A 19,010-nucleotide genomic window follows, 5' to 3' on the forward strand; every position below is an offset into this window, starting at 1 on the left:
CTTTCAAGAAAAGTGGAAGAATTTAGATTATCTCAGCAACTACTGTGGTGTGTCAATTTTGACTGAAACTGGCCAACAGCTTTAGAAGTTACTAAAGAATATGACACAAGATGGATGGATGGTTGGTGCAAGGCTCAGAATAAGTTAGGGAAACCAAGCTAAAAATCAATCCTCTCTAACAATTTATAAAAATTTCCTTTTTGACCTAAAGACACACCTTCTTCCTGAAAAGAAAACAAATCACTAATGGCTTGTTTGTATTTTAATATACCTATAGCAGGTATTTCCAACATTTACTAATGGAAATGACTCTGTATCCTACCAAGGGCTCGTAACAAAAAGATTTAAGAAATAATGTATTTTTATAATGAAAAAATCATTAGAACTGAAGAATTCATTTTGGTGCTCTCAGTAACTTCTAGAACTTCAACATGATTTGAATGTGTTGTTTGTCCCGTAGATGACACATGCAAAATTTCAAATCGAAATACTTTGAGGAAGCTCAGGGTGAGAAGATCTTCCACACTGCATTTCTAAGAGAATAAATGATGCTCCTTGTGGAGTTGTGGAGTTGCTAGAGAGAACCCATAATTAGCTTGAACAGGGACTGAAAGAGTGTGTACCTACATGATAAGTATAAAAGTAGAAATAGGATATTTTAATTGTATTTGTAGTATCGCAATAAATTAGGAGGATGAAGCTTAGGTGGTTTATGATGTCAGTTGAAACCACTTGATCTATTTCTGAGATTATAACACAAAGAGGTTTACAGCATTATGAACTACAGAGTTTCTAGTTCTGTATGTGTGTTTGTAATGATATCAACACTAGAAATATAAATAGATAGCAATGCTGAAGATCACCAGTAGAAGTACTACTTTAAAGTACTATTTAAAAGCACACAGCTACGTGTACAGAGCTGTATTAAGGCATCATGGTGAACTGGGCAGTTTGCCTAAGTAGAAAGAAAAGCAAACCAGAACCAGACTGTATATCAGCTGGCCTGTGGCATGAAGCAACCTACCACGTACTGCTGAGAGCAATGGGGAGATCCTGCCAGTTTTTGAGAGTCAAAAGTCATTTTCCAACCTCCTCTTTGCTTCAGGAAGAGGAAGCAATTTGCTCTTAGGCTTTGAACAGCAGAACCTATTTCCCATTCAGTTCAGTTCCCACTTTCTATTTCAGACCATTTGCAGAAGGAGGTGGGGAAATACACAGGAATGCCTGGTGAGTGGAAAAAGGGAGAGCAGTGCTGCACAAGTTTGTTTCTGCAAGCACACACTGAGCCTTGCTGTACGTAATCCACATAGAAACCTCGCCTTTCCTTTGAGGATGCAAAATGAAAAGCAATAGCTTTAGCCTACAGCATCTAAGAATACAGGACAATTGTTTTCATATGTTTTGGATTCTGGCTTTTATTTTCCCTTCATTATTTTTCCTTATTAAAACAGCTCATTCTAAAAGAAACTAAAGAATTAAAATTCAGATACAGATAATATTATGTGAGAGATTGAAGAAAAAAACAAACAAACAAATGGAGTGAACCTAAATAACCCAAATAACCTAAGTAACTTAAATAACTAGGCATGTGCTGTGCCTGGAAGCCTCAGTGCTGCCCTACTCCACTGTCACCCCTGGAAAGCATCTGCTATTTGCCCTTCCTTCATCTTCTGTGCAACAATTCTTACCTTAGCATTTGTATCAGTATTTAGAGTGCGAATATCTAATATATTTCCCTTACCCTTGTACTAAACTACACCCTTTTTAGAACTGCTTCTGAACAGAATTTATTTTCTACTACTTCCTAACATTTTAGTTTGTTTTGTATGTGACATATGATGGGATGGAAGAGGCAGTGGGGATGTTGCTACGAAGATAGAGTTACTATATAGACTTTTTTACATAGTAAAAGCCATATTGCCTTGAAAATAAACAATACATAACACAACAGACTTCTGTATGAGTTTCAGCTCTGATGCTTCCAAAGCTACCAAAACATTTTTCAAAGACTGATAACTACCACTGAGGTACTGAGCAATAACAGTAATTCCTTGACCCGAAGATATCTGTGGCCTCTTTATAATGACTGAAATGGGGATTAAGGAATGGAAAAAGGAAAAAAAAAATTAAGGTTTGCTAAAATTCTATCTTTACAGGCATGAGTGAAGAAAACACGTATAGTCACTTTTGTTTTTCTTAGAACTACTTAAAAGAGTCATATTAATTAACCTATGATCCCCATGATTAGCTTTAGATCAAATTATTCCAACAAGTGAAAGTGTATTTGTAGACACAAAAGAAGAACCGTACATTTTTATCAGGACCACTGCAAGAATAAGAAATTAGAAGTCTTTCTTGCTGAAAGCTACAGTAAGACCATAGCTTGCCATTCATCTCGAGTTTAACACCCAAATTCGATTTACTATCAAAATACAACTATTGAACATTATTTTACTTTGAATTACATGCAGGTTTTCCAGATTTATAAACATTAACTATTTATTAAATATAAATATGGGTATATTTATTTTAACATATTTATGTTCCTTAAGAAGAAAGAGAGAAGACAGTGATTACATTGAATAGGGAAAAAGACGTGTGAAGACAGAGAGAAGATAAAATGCAGTGGCAGAAGCTATTAGATTAACCTGTCCACTGCATGAAGTGCTCTTATTCATATTTTCAAGACACCAAATACTTCAGGCTTTGGGGTAAGGTTGTTGGGCTTCGATCCAAAAAAGGATGCATCAGTTCAGCAGGGGAGAGGCCTCATGAGAAGAGTTTAGAGCCAAAGACCAAAGTGAGCAGCAAGGGGAGACAGTAACTACTAAAAGAAATCCTGAAATTGTTTCTGTAGAGCTTAAGTCTTTATCTGCTATAGCTAAGGTGAATAAGAAAAGTTTTCTTGAGTAACAGAAACATCATAAAGGGAATAATACCCTTTGTATCTCTAGGATTTTTTTCAGACTTTTTCTTTTATAGCCTTCAATGCTACAGTATATTTTATTCCAGATTAATAGGAACACTATCAAATATTTTATCTGAATGTTTACTAAAAAGTAAGTGCTGAACAATACTCGTAGGAGTTTGCATCTGGGCACTGCGCCCATGCACTGACAGAAGTTCTCTCTAAACTTTCATCTTCACTTGTTTATAAGGCTGCTAGCACAGTGCACTGGATAGCCTCAACTCCTGCTCTGGATCACAAAGGCAGCTTAAATGCTTCCTGAAAGCCCAGTACGCTCTGTTAGATACACGCGTTATTGCAGATTCTTTTTAGTATGAAGTATAAGTATATTTTTGCCCAATTCTGCCTCTGTGGAATGCAAAGAAGTGTTCTTTCATAGTGAAGTGGTGGCTGCCGCTCAGCATCCTCATCAACCTAACGCTCCATACAGCTGTATAACCTCCTTATTTCCTGCGCACGCATATAAAATTTCACTGGAAAACAGTGCATATTAATGTTAACATCTGAATGATAAATACAGTGTTTCATCATTTTATGTAAAAGCTTTGCTGTGAATAAGTGCATACCGTTACCTCAGCATTTAAAGTGGTCTCTCGTTATCCTTGATATAACCAGGGAATAGCATGCAGCTGATGCAGTGATATCAAGACAACTAAAGGTTATTAAATTCACCAAAATAAACGGTGAAAAAACACTTACTTTGCACATTCTTGTGACTTAGGTACAAATCTCGGTGAGTATTATAAACCGGTCTTTACGTCTTATGAACATATACTGTAAGTTAGAGGGAAATAGGAACTCCCAGGGGATGCTGTCCAAAAAAAGAAAAGTGGCCCCTGTGGAGCCGCTCCCCTAAGTCATGCTGCCGCCGCCGCTCACAGTACGCAATGAATCCTTCTGCACTTGGAATTTCAGATGCCATAATCCCTTGCAGAGCGTTGTCTAATTATTTTATTATGCATAATAAATGTAAAATATTTATTTTAGTTTACATAATTATATTAAAAATGTATGCTATTTATTCTCAGCCTTGTAAGGCATCCTTCACAAGTCATATACTTTACAGAATGCTGCATTTATGGAATTCATGCTGTTTTGCTGGCCTGGCTGTTTGATTTATAAAGATTCTAAACCCTCTTATCTCTGACTGCAAAACATCACCATTCCCCTGGATGCTGTCCTCCATTCCTTTCTTCCTCTCACCACTGCAGGTACTCCATGCAAAATTAAACCATGCGGCAGAGTCTCAGAGAAACGAGAGACATTTACTTTAATTACAGCACAGAGATGGTGTGGAGTATGTATACCTGTCCCACAGCCTCATGGTTGAAAGTAGCAGTACTGTTTCCGTAACACGAAACTAAGCTGGTGATTGTCCTCAATGCTGAACAAATTTCAATTAAAGGTTGAGGCCGAACCCCACAACAAAATAATCCAAACCCATTTTGTACTTAAATACCTCCCTCACTCACACTTGAACGTCAGCTATTATTTGCCTAAGAAGCTCTGATACTTACATGGAAAATTAGTATATACTTAGACAGACTTATATTTCAAGCCTAACGTATAACTAAAATGAGACTCTTCATTCCTGATGAAGTCTTTGCTATAGACACAGGCACAAAACTTGCTTAATTTTTGAAAATGCTGTATATCGGCATCTTTCATTGACATCACTGGATGTAGAGGAGTTTAGCACTTCTGAAATCAGGTTAAAGTCAGGTCCCTGAATGTATCGCAGATTTTTAAATTAAAAGTCTGGATATATAATATACAACCAACAGCTTCAGAAATTCGTTGAAGTCCACCGACATTATTCAGTTTCATGAGGCCGTATGACTTCACTTCTTATTGTTCCCATAATAAAATGCAAACAGCATTTTTGACAGTATTACTCTTGGACCATGCAATCTAAAAAGTTTAGCCACATAACACATCTTTTGTAAACGACTCAGAAATATAAAATATGCATTGCATATATAATGGTTGTGTAGGGCCCTATGAGACCAATTCCATATTATAAAATTGCAGAGAACTTTAATTAGGAGTGAATGAATATTTTTGCGTGATGAAGCACACTGCCAAGGAATATAGAAACACACTGATTTGAAAAAGTAAATGCAAGGTAAAAATGTGCTTCTTTTTATTTTTTTTTAAGTCTAAGTAGGATGAAGCTGGTTTTAAAATATAAATGTGAAAAAAACAAAAGTTAAAACTTTTAACAATCAACATTTTATTATATACTTTTTTCTCCCTTTAAAAAGAATTGTATTTTAAAAACCAGCCTGAAAATATAACTTGTAATTATAACCATTAATAGAAGTGGCATACTGCTATAGAGAGAAGCAAAAGTTTTTTCGTTAGCAGTATACTAAAGATTTAGGTAAAAATAAATACTAAGCACTTTGAATACAAAAATAGAGGTGAAAGAAATCAGTTGTGCAGGAACATTTACTTACACTCATAAACAGAGGTTATAAAAGCAACTCAATGAAATAAAATGACCAAAATTTCCCATTTCCTTTTTGAGAATATGCATGTTACTGAGAGTATGAAATCTGTGTGATAGAAACCTTGGATTGATTTATTATTCACTTGGGAAAACCATTCATGTCTTTTCCTGGTTAAGAAAAGACTTTCCCATGCTGCAAGTTATATAGGGAACAAATTCCCTTTTCTGTTCCATACAGCCAGAATCCTTTTTCCCAAAGTATATTACAATCTATCTCACTTTAGTTTTTACAGCTAAGAAAGAAGTCATAGGAGCCTGTATAGTCACAAATGATTCAGAATTTCATAGCATTTCCTAATTTTTTCCTTTTCCTAGTTTGCCTTTCTGTACTTCTAGCTAAGGTACGCTAGATTTTCTCTCATCTAACTCACACTTCTACCTGAAGAATGAAAAAGCTTGAAATCAGCAACCTCTATAAGCCCTCTGAACACCGATGAGCTGGACAAGAGTAATTACAATATCTTGTATACGGAGATTGTTTAATCAAGAGTACCAAACTACTCTATGGCATACAGAGCTCACTCCACTTCCCAGTGAAAGGAGACACTGTGATAGTGCCAACAAGACTCTGCCCCAGATCCACACACAAAATAAGGAATATTGCTCTCACTGAAACTAGAAAGCTCATTAAAGAGCCTGCAGTTGCCAAGCAGCACTAAACAGCAACATCTGAAATAGCCTGGATGAACTCTCCTCACACGGGCTGAGCTGAAGTCACCAAAGTGAGAGCTCAGTCTCTAGACACAGGGGTGAATTTTATCACGAGGTCAGCAGAATTTAAAATCTTGATTTCATGTTTCTGTAGGTGACATTCACAAGAGTAAGTACAATCTGCTGAACTGGTGCGAAGGACACTATTTACAGAGCTGCTAATACCTCTTCGGGAAAATAGACAGTACTGTCTGGGTTGACAAGGAGGCAAATTGACAAGGAGGCAACATGTAAGCCCCTTAAAAATACAATAAAACAAAAACAAGAGAGAAAAAATGAAAGAGGTGGATAGAGCACATAAAACATACTTGCCAACAAGGCTGGCTAATATCCCAGGACTGTGGAAACTGGCAGGCAAAAGCAGGACTGCTGGGCTAATAAATACAGCAGCCCCTCACTGGCACTTCGCAGCTACACAGCCTCACCACTCTGTGAGTATGCAGCAGCAGCAGAACAGCTCTCACTGCTGCATCCCTGCCAGATGTTTTTCAACTGAGCTCAGAACAAGTTTCCTGCAGAATCAAAACTGCATCAGCTGGTATCTGTAGAGACCTGCCTCCAAAAAGTCACAATTGGCCTATGGTGAATGGAAACTAGCATCCTATTATCATGAAACATTTATTTTTCAATAATAGAGAGGCAGGGGGTTTTACAGATTTCTTGTTAATACTAATAAAATGGGTGGGTTATGTTTGCTTCATCTCTAATAACATCCAGTATAATAAAACATAAAATCCTGTCATTTCTTGAAATTTCTATCCCGTGCAGAAGAGTGTACATCTGAAGAAAAAAAAATTCTTGTCTTTCACTAAATGGAGTATTAAAGTTATTTTGCCATACTGAGCAAGGGAGCTGCATCCACTCAGTATGTGTGAGTGTAAAAAACTTCAAACTGCAAGCTTCGATTCATACCCATGATGTCCCCATACTGCAGTGTCCCCACGTCAGAAGCTCACAAAAGCATAACCCATCTCTACCTCATTCTGTAATAAAGGTATTGCTCCTAACCAGGATGGCTCATAAAAGTAGATGACTACAAGATTAGGCCTTCTCAAACATGCAGTCTAAAAGAGACAGCACTCCTTTTACCTTCATTGCTGCAGATCATGCCATGCTGTTGCTTTACAAGCTCTTGCTTCTTTCAAAGCAGGTCTTTTAACATAACCACTCTGACAAATACAAAAACACTTATCCTTCTTAAAGAACTTACTGAAGCCAAGAGAAAAACTCTATTTGTGGAGGAAATAAAAAGGGGGGAGGGGTGATACCTTAAGGAAGAAGCACATAAATGGAAGTCAACCCCCAGGTCATCAAACACAGTTCTTTACAGTTCTAGGCAGTAACTTAATGGGAGATCAACAGGAAGAGTTTGTAATACATTCACATAATATGCACAAACCAACAAAAATTTCTGTGGAGAAACAGTATGATTGCTGCAGAAGCTTTCTGTACAGAAGCTTTCTTTTAAGAGGCTCATAAATACTCTGAAACCACGTATTGCAAGAGTGGCTAGCCTTTGTTAAATAATCTTGTTTTAGGAAAGTACATTAAAACTTACACTAAAAGAATATTACAGTTGTATGCTCAGCATTAAAAGAAAATAAAAAATGCTCAGTGGTGTAATCAGATATTTAACTTTCTTCTCTTGTGTGTATGCATCACAGCACATGCATCTAATTACATAGTCATATGCCACTTATCAAATAAGATACCAATTTTTTTAGAAAGTATTTGAACATCAATTCTCATAAACTGGCTTCTATGTATTATAATACACATGCACTATCCACCTCACTGCGAGGTATTAAAGACTGTAGATGTTCAAGAAAACTAAATAATTACTTATGAAGCAAGATGAGATCATTATAAACTAGTCTATCATGAACAAAAGAAAAAAGACACACGGATTGAGCACAGCAAGTATTCTTAACTGTTCATTCATGTGATTTTTGATAACCAAATCTACTGTCCTAACAGAGTGGGGTTTTGTGGTGTAACAAAGGAGACTTTGCCATGCAACCACGCTACAGCCACTCTCATCCAATCAGCTTGGCTGGCAAAGTGAAGGAAAACTGAATCAGAAGAAGTACTGCAGTACTTTTTACTAGCTCCAGTTGCTTCTAACTGTAGTAAAAGTCTGATGAGTACTGAGGTTACTAATCTTTTTAGGGGACTTTTCCTGTCTTGGTGAAATGGTTGCAACTCAACCGAAAAAATTTCAAAATTGCAACTGATTTGAAAAGGCAGTGCAGATAAGTGGTCTTACCGTGGAGAATTCTAACAGGCACTAGAGCAGCTGTGAAACAAACACTCAACACTGCAGTGTTACCACTAAAAGGTTTCCCATCATTTGTTTTTCTTTATAAAGTAATACTTAAATACTGAAGACTAAGTTTTTAAATTTAGCTCCTCATTTAATATGCAATTACCGTTGCCCTGATGGTGTTTTAATGGCAATATATTTTTATTGGTGACTTCAAATGAACCTCGCCTGATCACCTTAACCCTTCTCTCATCATGCTTTAGTTAATGACTCATTACCTGTAGTCACACCAGGGACATCTGTAAGGCTTTTCTCCAGTATGGACACGCTTATGTCGTGTCAGATGCGATTGTGTTGTAGAAGCAAAGTTGCACTCATCACATTTGAACGGTTTCTCTCCTGGAAAGTGATAAAAGAAGATTTGTATTATGATCTTTTATCAACAAAAAAGGCAAACAAATCTAATTTTTTGAGAACCTCTTGGGACAGATTTTAGTTCATATCACAACAGCAAATACAAAATACGTTTCCAAACAGAATGCATTAATGACAAAATACTGCTTTTGCTATATCATATACATTAGTAACTGGCTGAATTCCCATGTGGTGTGACAGCAGCAAAAAGATGAGAAAGAACTGCACTGAAACAGGGTAAACATGTTACACAGGCCATGTGCCATAAAAACATCTTCACCTAGAGGCAGGCCCTTCTCTCATCGTGCATCTTCTGTTGAAGATGGGTCACTCACAGCCTAAAAAGCAATGCTTTTGGAGACAGGTGAGAAATCAGTCCAGAGCACACATTCAGTCCTCAGAAAAGAACACCTCTTAGAAGAAACATTCGTGGGTGTTTTTAATCTCTGCTCCTCCATTTTTCATACATAACCCAGAACTGAAAACATGAACCAGAATTCAGTGCTTCATCCTTCTCTTGCCTCTATTCCTCTGCCCTTTCTGCTTTTCTGAACAGTGGGCTAATTTCAGCAGGATTTGAAATGCTAATGAAAAAAACAACCTACAAAAACAAACAAAACCTAGACTAAAATTTCAGAAGACTAAAATTCAATCTCTGCTGAATGTGCACCAGCACTGGAAATTTCTAGAGGACTACTAATTAAAGGAAGATAAAAATCTGAATTCTAGCTTACAAGTTATTTTAAGAGTATTTTTCCATTCCAGTTAAGGGGTGGAGCGCTCTGAGAACAGTAAGATAAAATCTCAACGACAGATAATACGCATACTGTGAAGCCCAGCTCAGACACCTGCATCACATTTTTCCAACTAGTTGCTCCAGAAATGTTCTGTGTGGCTTACAGGCACATATAATTACCACTTCGAGAGAAGACGGGTTTCTTTTTGTGCGCAGAAGACAGAAGGCAGCTCCTAACACAAGCAATCCTGGTCTTATTGTGGAAGTCTTCTGAAATATTTATATCTTAAAGGTTACATAAGGAATCAACATCCCCAATTAAGAAGTCTAATTAGAACAGCTAGGGATAGACACTTACCTTGCAGACTGTTCAGTGGTTTAGAATAGGTAGTTTCAAAGCTGAACCTCACATCTCTAAGCAGGTACAACTTAGAGTTTTCAGAGTGACAACAGGAAACCCACCACCAGCGGTCCCATCACAAGCAAAAGGTTACTCCTAAATGGCCATGCCTCCAAGCTAGACTTTTCAATTGTGGTTGAAGCACGAAACAATCAAGACTTCCAAGGAAATTTTGCCAGAATTCTGAGAAGACACAGAAATCTGTATTTCTCATTCTTGGAGAGTGCTTTTTTTTCTCCTTCCCCTCCAAAGGGAAAAGGAAATTCAAGGCCTGGAAAGCCTGTAAGGACAATGGAGCAGCTTCTGAAAGCTCCATAAACAGTTGGAATAATTGCTTCTCACAGCTACTGCAGAGAATTTCAACTACTGTTTTTCACTTACTGTTTCATGGCACAAGGAAAGGTGAAGGGGCAGGAAACAATGCAGAAGTCTCTACGCTGGATGAATTGAGTCTGCCATAAAGCAGGTTCTTCTGCCCTAAATGGAGTTTTCTTTTCAGACGCTAACCCTCAGCTCTGGAGAAACTGATTCTTTCAGCAGCTTGTATGGAGTTGGCTTCATCTTCAACTGAACTCTCTAGGAGGCTGCAGACACCCTAGCAACACAACCTGTTCTTGAACTTACTATTTTGTGTGTCTGATTTATTTTACTTTATAGTATTGAAGATAGTAACATTTTGAAGTCCAAGTAGTAAAGCTATAAGTTTTTTAAGTAGCACTGGTGCTTATTTTAAATTACTTAATTTAAAATGCATTTGCAGCTTGCAACCTTGCACCCTTGCTAAAAACCAGGTCTGAACTAAGAGGGGAATTTTAGTTTGCCATTTGGTGGAAGATGTGCTGGGGAAGGCCTGCCGCTGTGCTGAGCCGTGCCAGTTGAGCTGACAGATGAGTGAGGACCCATGAAGCTAGGAGGGCCTAGAAAGTCCATAGTGACCAGAAGAAAAATGATAATCCTTCCTTAGCGCTCCAGGAAATTTCTCCTTAGGAAATCCTTGTGGCTAACTGCTCCTGTCAAGTGGACGACGTATAAATTTAACCTGACAGAAAATACATCACAGCAGCACTACATAACAGAAGCTGACCAAACTGGGGAAAAAAAATGACTGCCTAGCATGGCTGATAATTCTTAGCAGCTGCACAAGGGGAAAGGTATTTATTCATACAAAAAAAAAAAAAATTAACCAGGTTGTTATATACACTAGAAAAAGTCTAAAAGAAGATTATGGGTATTTCTTTGATTTGGGGATGAGGAGTGTTCTGAAGAGCTGCAGCAGCAGTACTTTCTGCTACTTATTTTCTTTTTCTCTGCTATCTTTAGGAGAGAATGTTCTCTATCAGCCTGTGTCCTGATTTTCCTACTCCCATTCCTACCTTCAGACATTTCAGGTAACAAACATAATTTGATTTTTATACTGGCTGCCATGAAACGTTCCAGAAGGATTCTCAATCACCCCCAGGAAAGGATATAATTAATACAAAATTAAAATAATAGAAATCCTAAAATGACTAGAAGAAGAGAAGGCTCTGGGGGCCCTTATAGCAGCCTTCCGGTACCTGAAGAGGCTTCCAGGAAAGCTGGGGAGGGACTTTTTATAAGGGCAGGTAGTGACAGGACAAGGGGAAATGGCTTTAAACTGGAAGAGGGTAGATTTAAACTAGATATCATGAACAAATTCTTTACTGTGAGGATGGTGAGACACTAGAGCAGGTTGCCCAGTGAGGTTGGGGATGCCCTCTCCTTGAAAGCACTGAAGGCCAGGCTGGATGAGGCTTTGAGCAACCTGGTCCCTGCATATAGCAGAGGGGTTGGAACTTAAAGGTCCCTTCCAACCCAAACCATTCTATGATTCTATGAAAAACAATATAAAATGTACATAAATATACATATTATACATAAATGTATAATAATTATAAAATATTGTATCTAAAATGTGACAATAAGGACAAACTGGCCACCATCCTGTACCAGTACAGAAAACTTCTTCATGCCTCATCACCTCTAATTTATCAATATTAAACCCATGAAAGAGAAAGACAGGCGCCCCAGACTGTCCTAGTGGTAAAGAAGCTCTATGGGAAAAGAATGAAGGGCATATATACCAAAATTAAAGACCCTATATCATTTCTTTGTCATTATTTAGGTTTTCACATAAGCACTTAAAGAAAACATGATTCCTAACCATATCGTCATGAAGCAGGAAATGGTTTTGCTTTTTCAACAATACTGTGAGCAGCTTCTGAAGAATATCAATTGTCTAAGTCAACAGTCATACAAAATTTCATCTCCAACAAAATATGGAAATAAACCAATAAAAGGGTGAAACGATGGGGAGTGTTGGTCTGTGTTTAGCAGGCACTAATTAAGCCTGCTGCTAACCAGCTAGCCTTGTCAGCTCTGCACATTCTATTACTTTTAAAACATTGTCACTAAGTTGGTATTTTTTTTTATCTCTTGCTTCTCTGAAAATGTATCCTTCTAATTCTGCACTGATTTCTTTAAGCATCTATCTTGTCTTTTCATCCCAAATTACAGCTTCCTTTTTCTTTCCACCTTCCTGTTTTCCCTGCTATTACCTCTTGTTTGATGAGCTTTTTAGGACACAGAGCATAGCTTGATGTACTCATAAATTTCTGCGTGCAGTTATGTTCTCAACATGTAATTTTTAGAGGAAAAGTGAAATAACACAATAACAGAAATTATAAATCTTGGTGATAGATGTTGACTTGCGGATGGCAAAGTCAAGATTTTATTTACAGTCATGAGCGTCCGGACAATTTCTACCTAAAGATTACACAAAGCAGTTAAATGAACATCCTACTGAGGGTCCAACTTTCATAAAAATGAAGGAAAAAAAACCCACAACACTAATGAAGCCGTCAATTTGAAAGTCTTTAGTGATTAATCAGACTCTTGGTAACATGGAAGAAATTTTACACCAGATGTCTCAAAAGGAAACCATTGCTTTTAATCCTATTTGTCGTTCACGTGATGTGTTAAGCAGGACAGTAAGAATCTAGAAGTATTATCTGACCTAAGGAACAAGTAGACCATGCTTATGGTTGCCTGCTTACTGGTTATAGGTGTCTTCTTTTTATTTCCAACTATTTCTAGTTTTGTTGAGGCTGTTCTCTGGAAGGGTGTTTACAGGCTTGCTAATAAAGGCTGAAGTATATTGAAACAAATTATACTTGCTTTTATTCTGGTCATCATTTTTTTTCTCAGATAAGATATATAATAAGAAGTACATCCTTGATTTATTTTTTTATTTTATTTTTTAATGACAAATTATGCTATCTGATGAGGCTGCTATGGGGCTGTTATTCCATACTAAAAAATAATTGATATCTGTATGCTGAGACAGAGGAGGAAAAATGATCTATTAGACAATTCCACTTAAGCACAGAGAAAGTTTTAAGATACCAAGTTTTTATGTCATTTACTGGTATTAGTTTGCTAGAATTAAGTTCCACACTGTGCTGAAAATGTTGGCATAAATGGCAATGAAAAACAACACAGATCCTCTTCAAGTTTCACTACACCTCTTGTTGAAAAGATCAGAAAGTCATCTTAACTGTGCTACGTATTCTGTGGTATTCAGCTTTATTTTTTTAAGCTGCACTGGGGAAGCTGAAGGGAAGAGGCTACATTATATATTAAATTCAATGCTGAGTAATCTAACTACACATTAAAGTCAAAAAGCAGATCACATGAGAGTTAGAAACCCAAAGTGAGTCACTCATTGGGATAAAAATGCATATATTATTAAATTTTCTTTCTTTATGATATTGACTTACAAATGACTGAGCAGAATCGATCATATAGAGATCTGAATAATGTAAGCCACCATCTTCAGAAAGTTATGAAAATATCTGAACAAAGAAACAGTCTGCTTAAACATTTCTATAGGTTCACAGTAGGTCTCACAGAGCTTCTGTGGTCGGTGAGCCTGCATAATCTCTAACACTGTACCACTGTGGACTTCTACGATTCCCAGGAAGTTGCCACCATAAACAACTGAGAAGCAAATGTAGTCTGCCATTGTGTAGAAAATGAATATGGTTGGGTTTTTTTGATTTTTTTTCTTTTCAATGTGCAGGTGTGCTAACTAACATAAAAAAGTAAGTTGCACGTAACAGAACACAGCTTATGACTGATCAGCACAGTTGGAGTAAGCCAGATATTCCAGCAGAAAATCAAAGTTTATTAGGAAAAATATAGACAAAGCGAAAAGTACTGTGATGCTGGATGGAAGAGAAAGGAAGAGAGAGGAACAGTAGCAAGAACTTTAAAAATTAAAAGTTTTCTCGTTTGCATTTTGAGACAGAAATATTTTTTTCTTTTTCTTTTCTTTTTTTTTTCCTTTCATGTCATTTCTTATTATGGTGATTAAGGTGAAGTATCTACTCAAATTAGGTGATACAGTATGTTTGCTTCATGCATCTTTTTGGTGGATAATGTAGAGAGTATATGTGCATTTTTATTACATAATTCAGACGATTGTTCAAATTCGTTGTAGAATTAAAACTTATTCCAAAGTCTGCCAACACTAAAATTTGCAAAATTATTTATCTTTGTATCTTTAGGTGGATTTTGATTTTCTTACTGGGACAAATATGAATTAAATAACCTTGTTAAAAAATAGTCTTGTCTAAAAAGAGAGAAAAATAGGATAAGAAAAACCCTGATGCAAGAGCATCAGAAATCTAAGTGGCCAGTTCTACAGCTTCTTCTTGTGTCAAATATCTATCTGAGCAGCTGAACGTTTCTCTGGGGGTGTCAGGACACCACAGACCTTGAGGATGGGACGAGAGGAGGCTTGTTAAGCTGGTCAAGACTCCTCAACTACCTCTGAGGATTTGCTCATTTGCCCTTGAATCAAGGGTCTCTGACAGGTGATAGAAGTAAATCTTGGATTGGAAGATATTCTCTGTCAGCCCCCTCGACAGTTTGTGTTACAGTAGGGAATTATTTAAGCCATTTAGACCATTTTTGATACCTATCCCTTTCAAAGCTGACTGTAATTTGCTTTGGCATTCTGCTCAGGGAAAATTGTGTCAAGTGGGGACACAGAAGAAAAAATACAGGTACAAAGAGCTAAGAACTGATATAAAGTTGTGCACTGGATGAAAATGCAAGGGAACTCATGCAAGTGCAACAGTGCAGGCAAAGGTGGATTGTGTCATTCTCCTTGAAACAAATAGAAGCTACAGATAATTTTTCTGCTAAAGAATCATCTATGATTGTTTGTGCCACAGAGGCAGATAAATGCCAAAAAGATAGATCCCTCTGCCACTGAGATACTGTCCTGTATAGTGTAAAGTTAATAGCAAAGTAATAACGACTCTCCAGTCCTGACATAAAATATAAAGTTATGCCTGCTAGATGCAAGCTTTGTGATCTATAACCTGTGAATCCCTATGATCACAGCACAAAAGGCCTTGCCACACTGGCAAAAGAAGGGCAAAATGCCATCCAGGATGCAGACAGCTTGTCATGAGGAGCATACCATTTTTTCAGCATAACTACACACAACCAAGAAATACTTTTTTTTTTTAAATGGCTTGTGACCTATTGATATAAACCCATAAGTATATAACCTACGATAAAGACGTTTTTTATAAACCACATCTGCACTTTCATAATAGGCAAACAGAAGAAGAGTAAGACAACAGTATCCCTTTCTTCCACTTTCCATGCTGAAATCTTTGTTTACCATCTGTGTGCCTGCACTGACGATGAGTCCTACATGTAGACACAATTCCAGTGTACCAGAGCATGTCATGAAAAACCAAAGGATAGTTCCCATCCAATTGAAAACAATGATTTATTTCTATTTACAAAAAAAATAAAAAATAAAAAAAAAATCACTTTCATTCCAAACCCAGATCTGATAAACTTAGTCAATGTGAAAATTCTTCAAAGTTCCAGAAAAAACAGAAACTATTTTTTATAACTGAAGCATACAACTTTACTCCAGGGGTTGCAATTGCTCAATGCCATTCATGGAGTGTATTAACACAAAACCTATTATATTTACTAAACGTAACAGAACATTTCAATAACACAAATATGCCACAGTGGATGGGAACTGACTGTGGTAGTACTGTCAGTATTGTACATTCTTTATTATCAGAAAAAAAAATTCTAAAGTATGGTTCCTACTTAGAAATACAGACAAAATTTGGCCTTCTCTAGTTTTTATATAGAGAGAAAATCCACTTGAAGGTATTTCCAGATAGCATGGCAAAACCCCACCTTTCTGTGAGCATCAGATTTTCCTCCAAATATGGTTGCCTTAATAAACTGAAAACAGGATAAAAAGAATGGCTTCAGGCTCTCAAGAAAGAGAGTAGCTGCTCTCCAGGAAATTATGCATTTTGATGGTATATGTCCTGAATCCAGATTAGTTTACTCAGGGACATAATAAAATCTCCCACAGAGATTCCTTTGCAAAACCCATGGAAAATTCATGATGTAACAACTACAGCTTCTCATTTGTTAGCCATTTCTTTCCGCTGTCCTTTAGACAGTGGTCACTTAACTCACACAGCAATTCCTGATACTACATTATCCTCATGCTATTCAGTAAGACAAAAACTACAGTGGTTTAAGCAGTGATCTTCCTGTCTCTGTTTGAACAAAATACTCAAATAATCAAACATTTACTAGTAACTGCTAAAAACCACAATTAAGGTAAAATGTATTAATAAATGTTTAATACTTGTGCTTTCTCTGGTCTTCTGAAGCTAAGATCCAATTTAATTTTATCATATATTAAATTTTTATAACCAGGTGATAGGAAAGCTTTACTCATTCTGGGGATAAATCCTGCTTTACATGCTAAGCACGTGATAACTTTTGAAGTCGCAGCTATTAATTACAAACTATCTTAAAATTACAAAAGGACAACTGAAACAACACTAGCTTTCAACTATGTCTCAGTCCAAAATAATGGATTAATCTATATGTAGTCTTTAATTTTCATTCAGGGGTGTTCTAGCAGACTCTTGCAAAATCTTCACAGTAGGTAATCTATTTGGGCCTTGAAAAAAAAAATCAGGATACTTAGCATTCATTTAAAGAAGAAAGGCAGTCTTTACAATTTTACTTTCCTTAAGAAAAACAACAAAAATACCCCCTTCTCCTCCCCCAAAAGCAGTTACTCGAACTCACAGCGATGCACATCTTCGAGACATAGATTTTACAAAAACAACAACAAAAAATAAAGTAAACAATGAACCGATGTATTATTTGTGCTGTAGTGTGCCACTCCACTTGCTTTACTCCCCAGCGCAGAGAAAATATAGCAAGGAGTAAAGGCAGCCTTACTGACCTGTGTGCTGCCTCCGATGCTTGGTGAGGGCATGACGTGTCCCGCCGGCAAAGCCACAAAGGTCACAGAGGAACGACTTCTCGCCTGTTGCAACAATAAACAGATGAGGGACTGCGGAGGTCACAGATCATTAAAACATATCTATCAAGGCTTTCAGGGTTACTAATTCCTCCAATCAAATGTTTCCATGTAAATATGTCAAATGGGAATGAAATTACCACTGCGGTTTATTGACTGTGATAAAATCTGAAAAGCACCACTGAACATAATTACATACTTGTCAGACCCATAAAAATTAGCTTTATTATCAATGGAATGGTTTTGTACAACTTCATTTCTGTTAGATGTCTTCCAGATGGGGCTGCTTTATGCACTTGAACAGTTTTTATGCATATCCTGATTTTTTACAATTCCCATACATCTGGCCTTTCTGTGCTGAGTAAAGATTGCCTGGAAAAAAAGTTAATATACTGTATATATGATTCTGCTTAAATAAAATATATTGAATTTACTAACAAATTAAGGATACTGAGAAATTTTAAACAGAGTAGATCACAGTCATCTTTAGTTACCTTCTATTTATTAGTAAGTATTAAATTATTTTCTTGGATATATTGAAAAGCCCAGGCAACAATAAAAGCCACATTATTCAGTACCAGTGGCAATTCAGTACCATTTCTGTTTCTAAAGTTTTCATGACATAAAGAAAACAGGTCTGGGGATTGCTGCTGAAATTGCAGCACAACTCATACTGTTCATCTTCAAATGATAATTCCTCATTCCAAACCTCTGCAACAATTTGAGAGATCTTGGCAAGCTCACTCCTCATTAAAAGTATGTAAATGCTCTGTTTTTAGTTTAGGGGTGTTTTTCCTTTTTTTTTTGTTTTGTTTTCTTTTTCTTTTACAGAGGATAAGATTTTGCCTTGTTGGCTATAAATTCAGCATATCATTTCACAGGAATATTTTTATTCAGTATGTACTAACATGCAAGGCAATTTCATCCCATTAAAGTCACATGGAATATCACTGTGGGTTTACCTTGCTATCCTCAGATATGGACTCAGTAACCTCAGATAAGATAGAAATTTTAAAAATATTTTTCAGAAAAAATTCACATTAGTCATTTGGAGACAAATTGTCTCCTCTCTCAGCAACACTTGAGAAGGGACTGATGGGGCAATGACGCTGAACTCATTCCTTCAAATTCTTCCCTGTGGGGAAGGAAATTCAGTTCAGTTCCTATAAAACATGACTGGTTTAAAGGGCCAGGTGTCAAATTGCCAAGTCCTCCTCGTGTGTAGATAGAGGGGCTGGAAATCTCCATGTCATTTATTCCCAGCCATGCTAATACATGGACTCTCTGGAAAGCACTGTGTCCCAGTTAACTTCAGGTGGTGTTAATGTAAGCAGGATCCCATCTCAGGAGTGAGTCGACTCCCCAAGGACACAGCAGGGACCAACCTCTCTCCCCATCCCTGACCCTGGCCCTGAGAAATCAACTCCCCACCAGAGCCAGTGCAGCACAGGGAACCTGGGCAAGTCTTTCCAGATTTCCAAGGCAGCCCAAACCCTGCCACTAAAATGGGATCTTAAAGCCTCTACCAGGTAGCTAGGCTATGAAATAAGATTGGCACACGTTCAGTTCTGCTTCAGAATAAGGCAAACTAT

At 37.1% G+C, this 19,010-nt stretch overlaps 1 protein-coding gene across 2 annotated transcripts in view; it reads right to left on the reverse strand.

Annotated features, from left to right (window-relative positions):
• ZNF407 (zinc finger protein 407) overlaps positions 1-19,010 on the reverse strand; it is a 334,136-nt gene that overhangs the window by 111,203 nt on the left and 203,923 nt on the right. For both annotated transcript variants that reach the window (XM_085220678.1, XM_085220677.1), the window contains 2 exons: positions 17,341-17,424; positions 8,733-8,853 (listed from right to left, as the gene is read on the reverse strand). In XM_085220678.1, the coding sequence (XP_085076804.1) occupies positions 8,733-8,853; positions 17,341-17,424 (205 nt within the window). The remainder of the gene's footprint in view (positions 1-8,732; positions 8,854-17,340; positions 17,425-19,010) is intronic.

This window comes from Meleagris gallopavo, chromosome 3 (assembly GCF_905368555.1).
Source record: "Meleagris gallopavo chromosome 3, MGAL_WU_HG_1.1, whole genome shotgun sequence".
Lineage (NCBI taxonomy): Eukaryota > Metazoa > Chordata > Aves > Galliformes > Phasianidae > Meleagris > Meleagris gallopavo.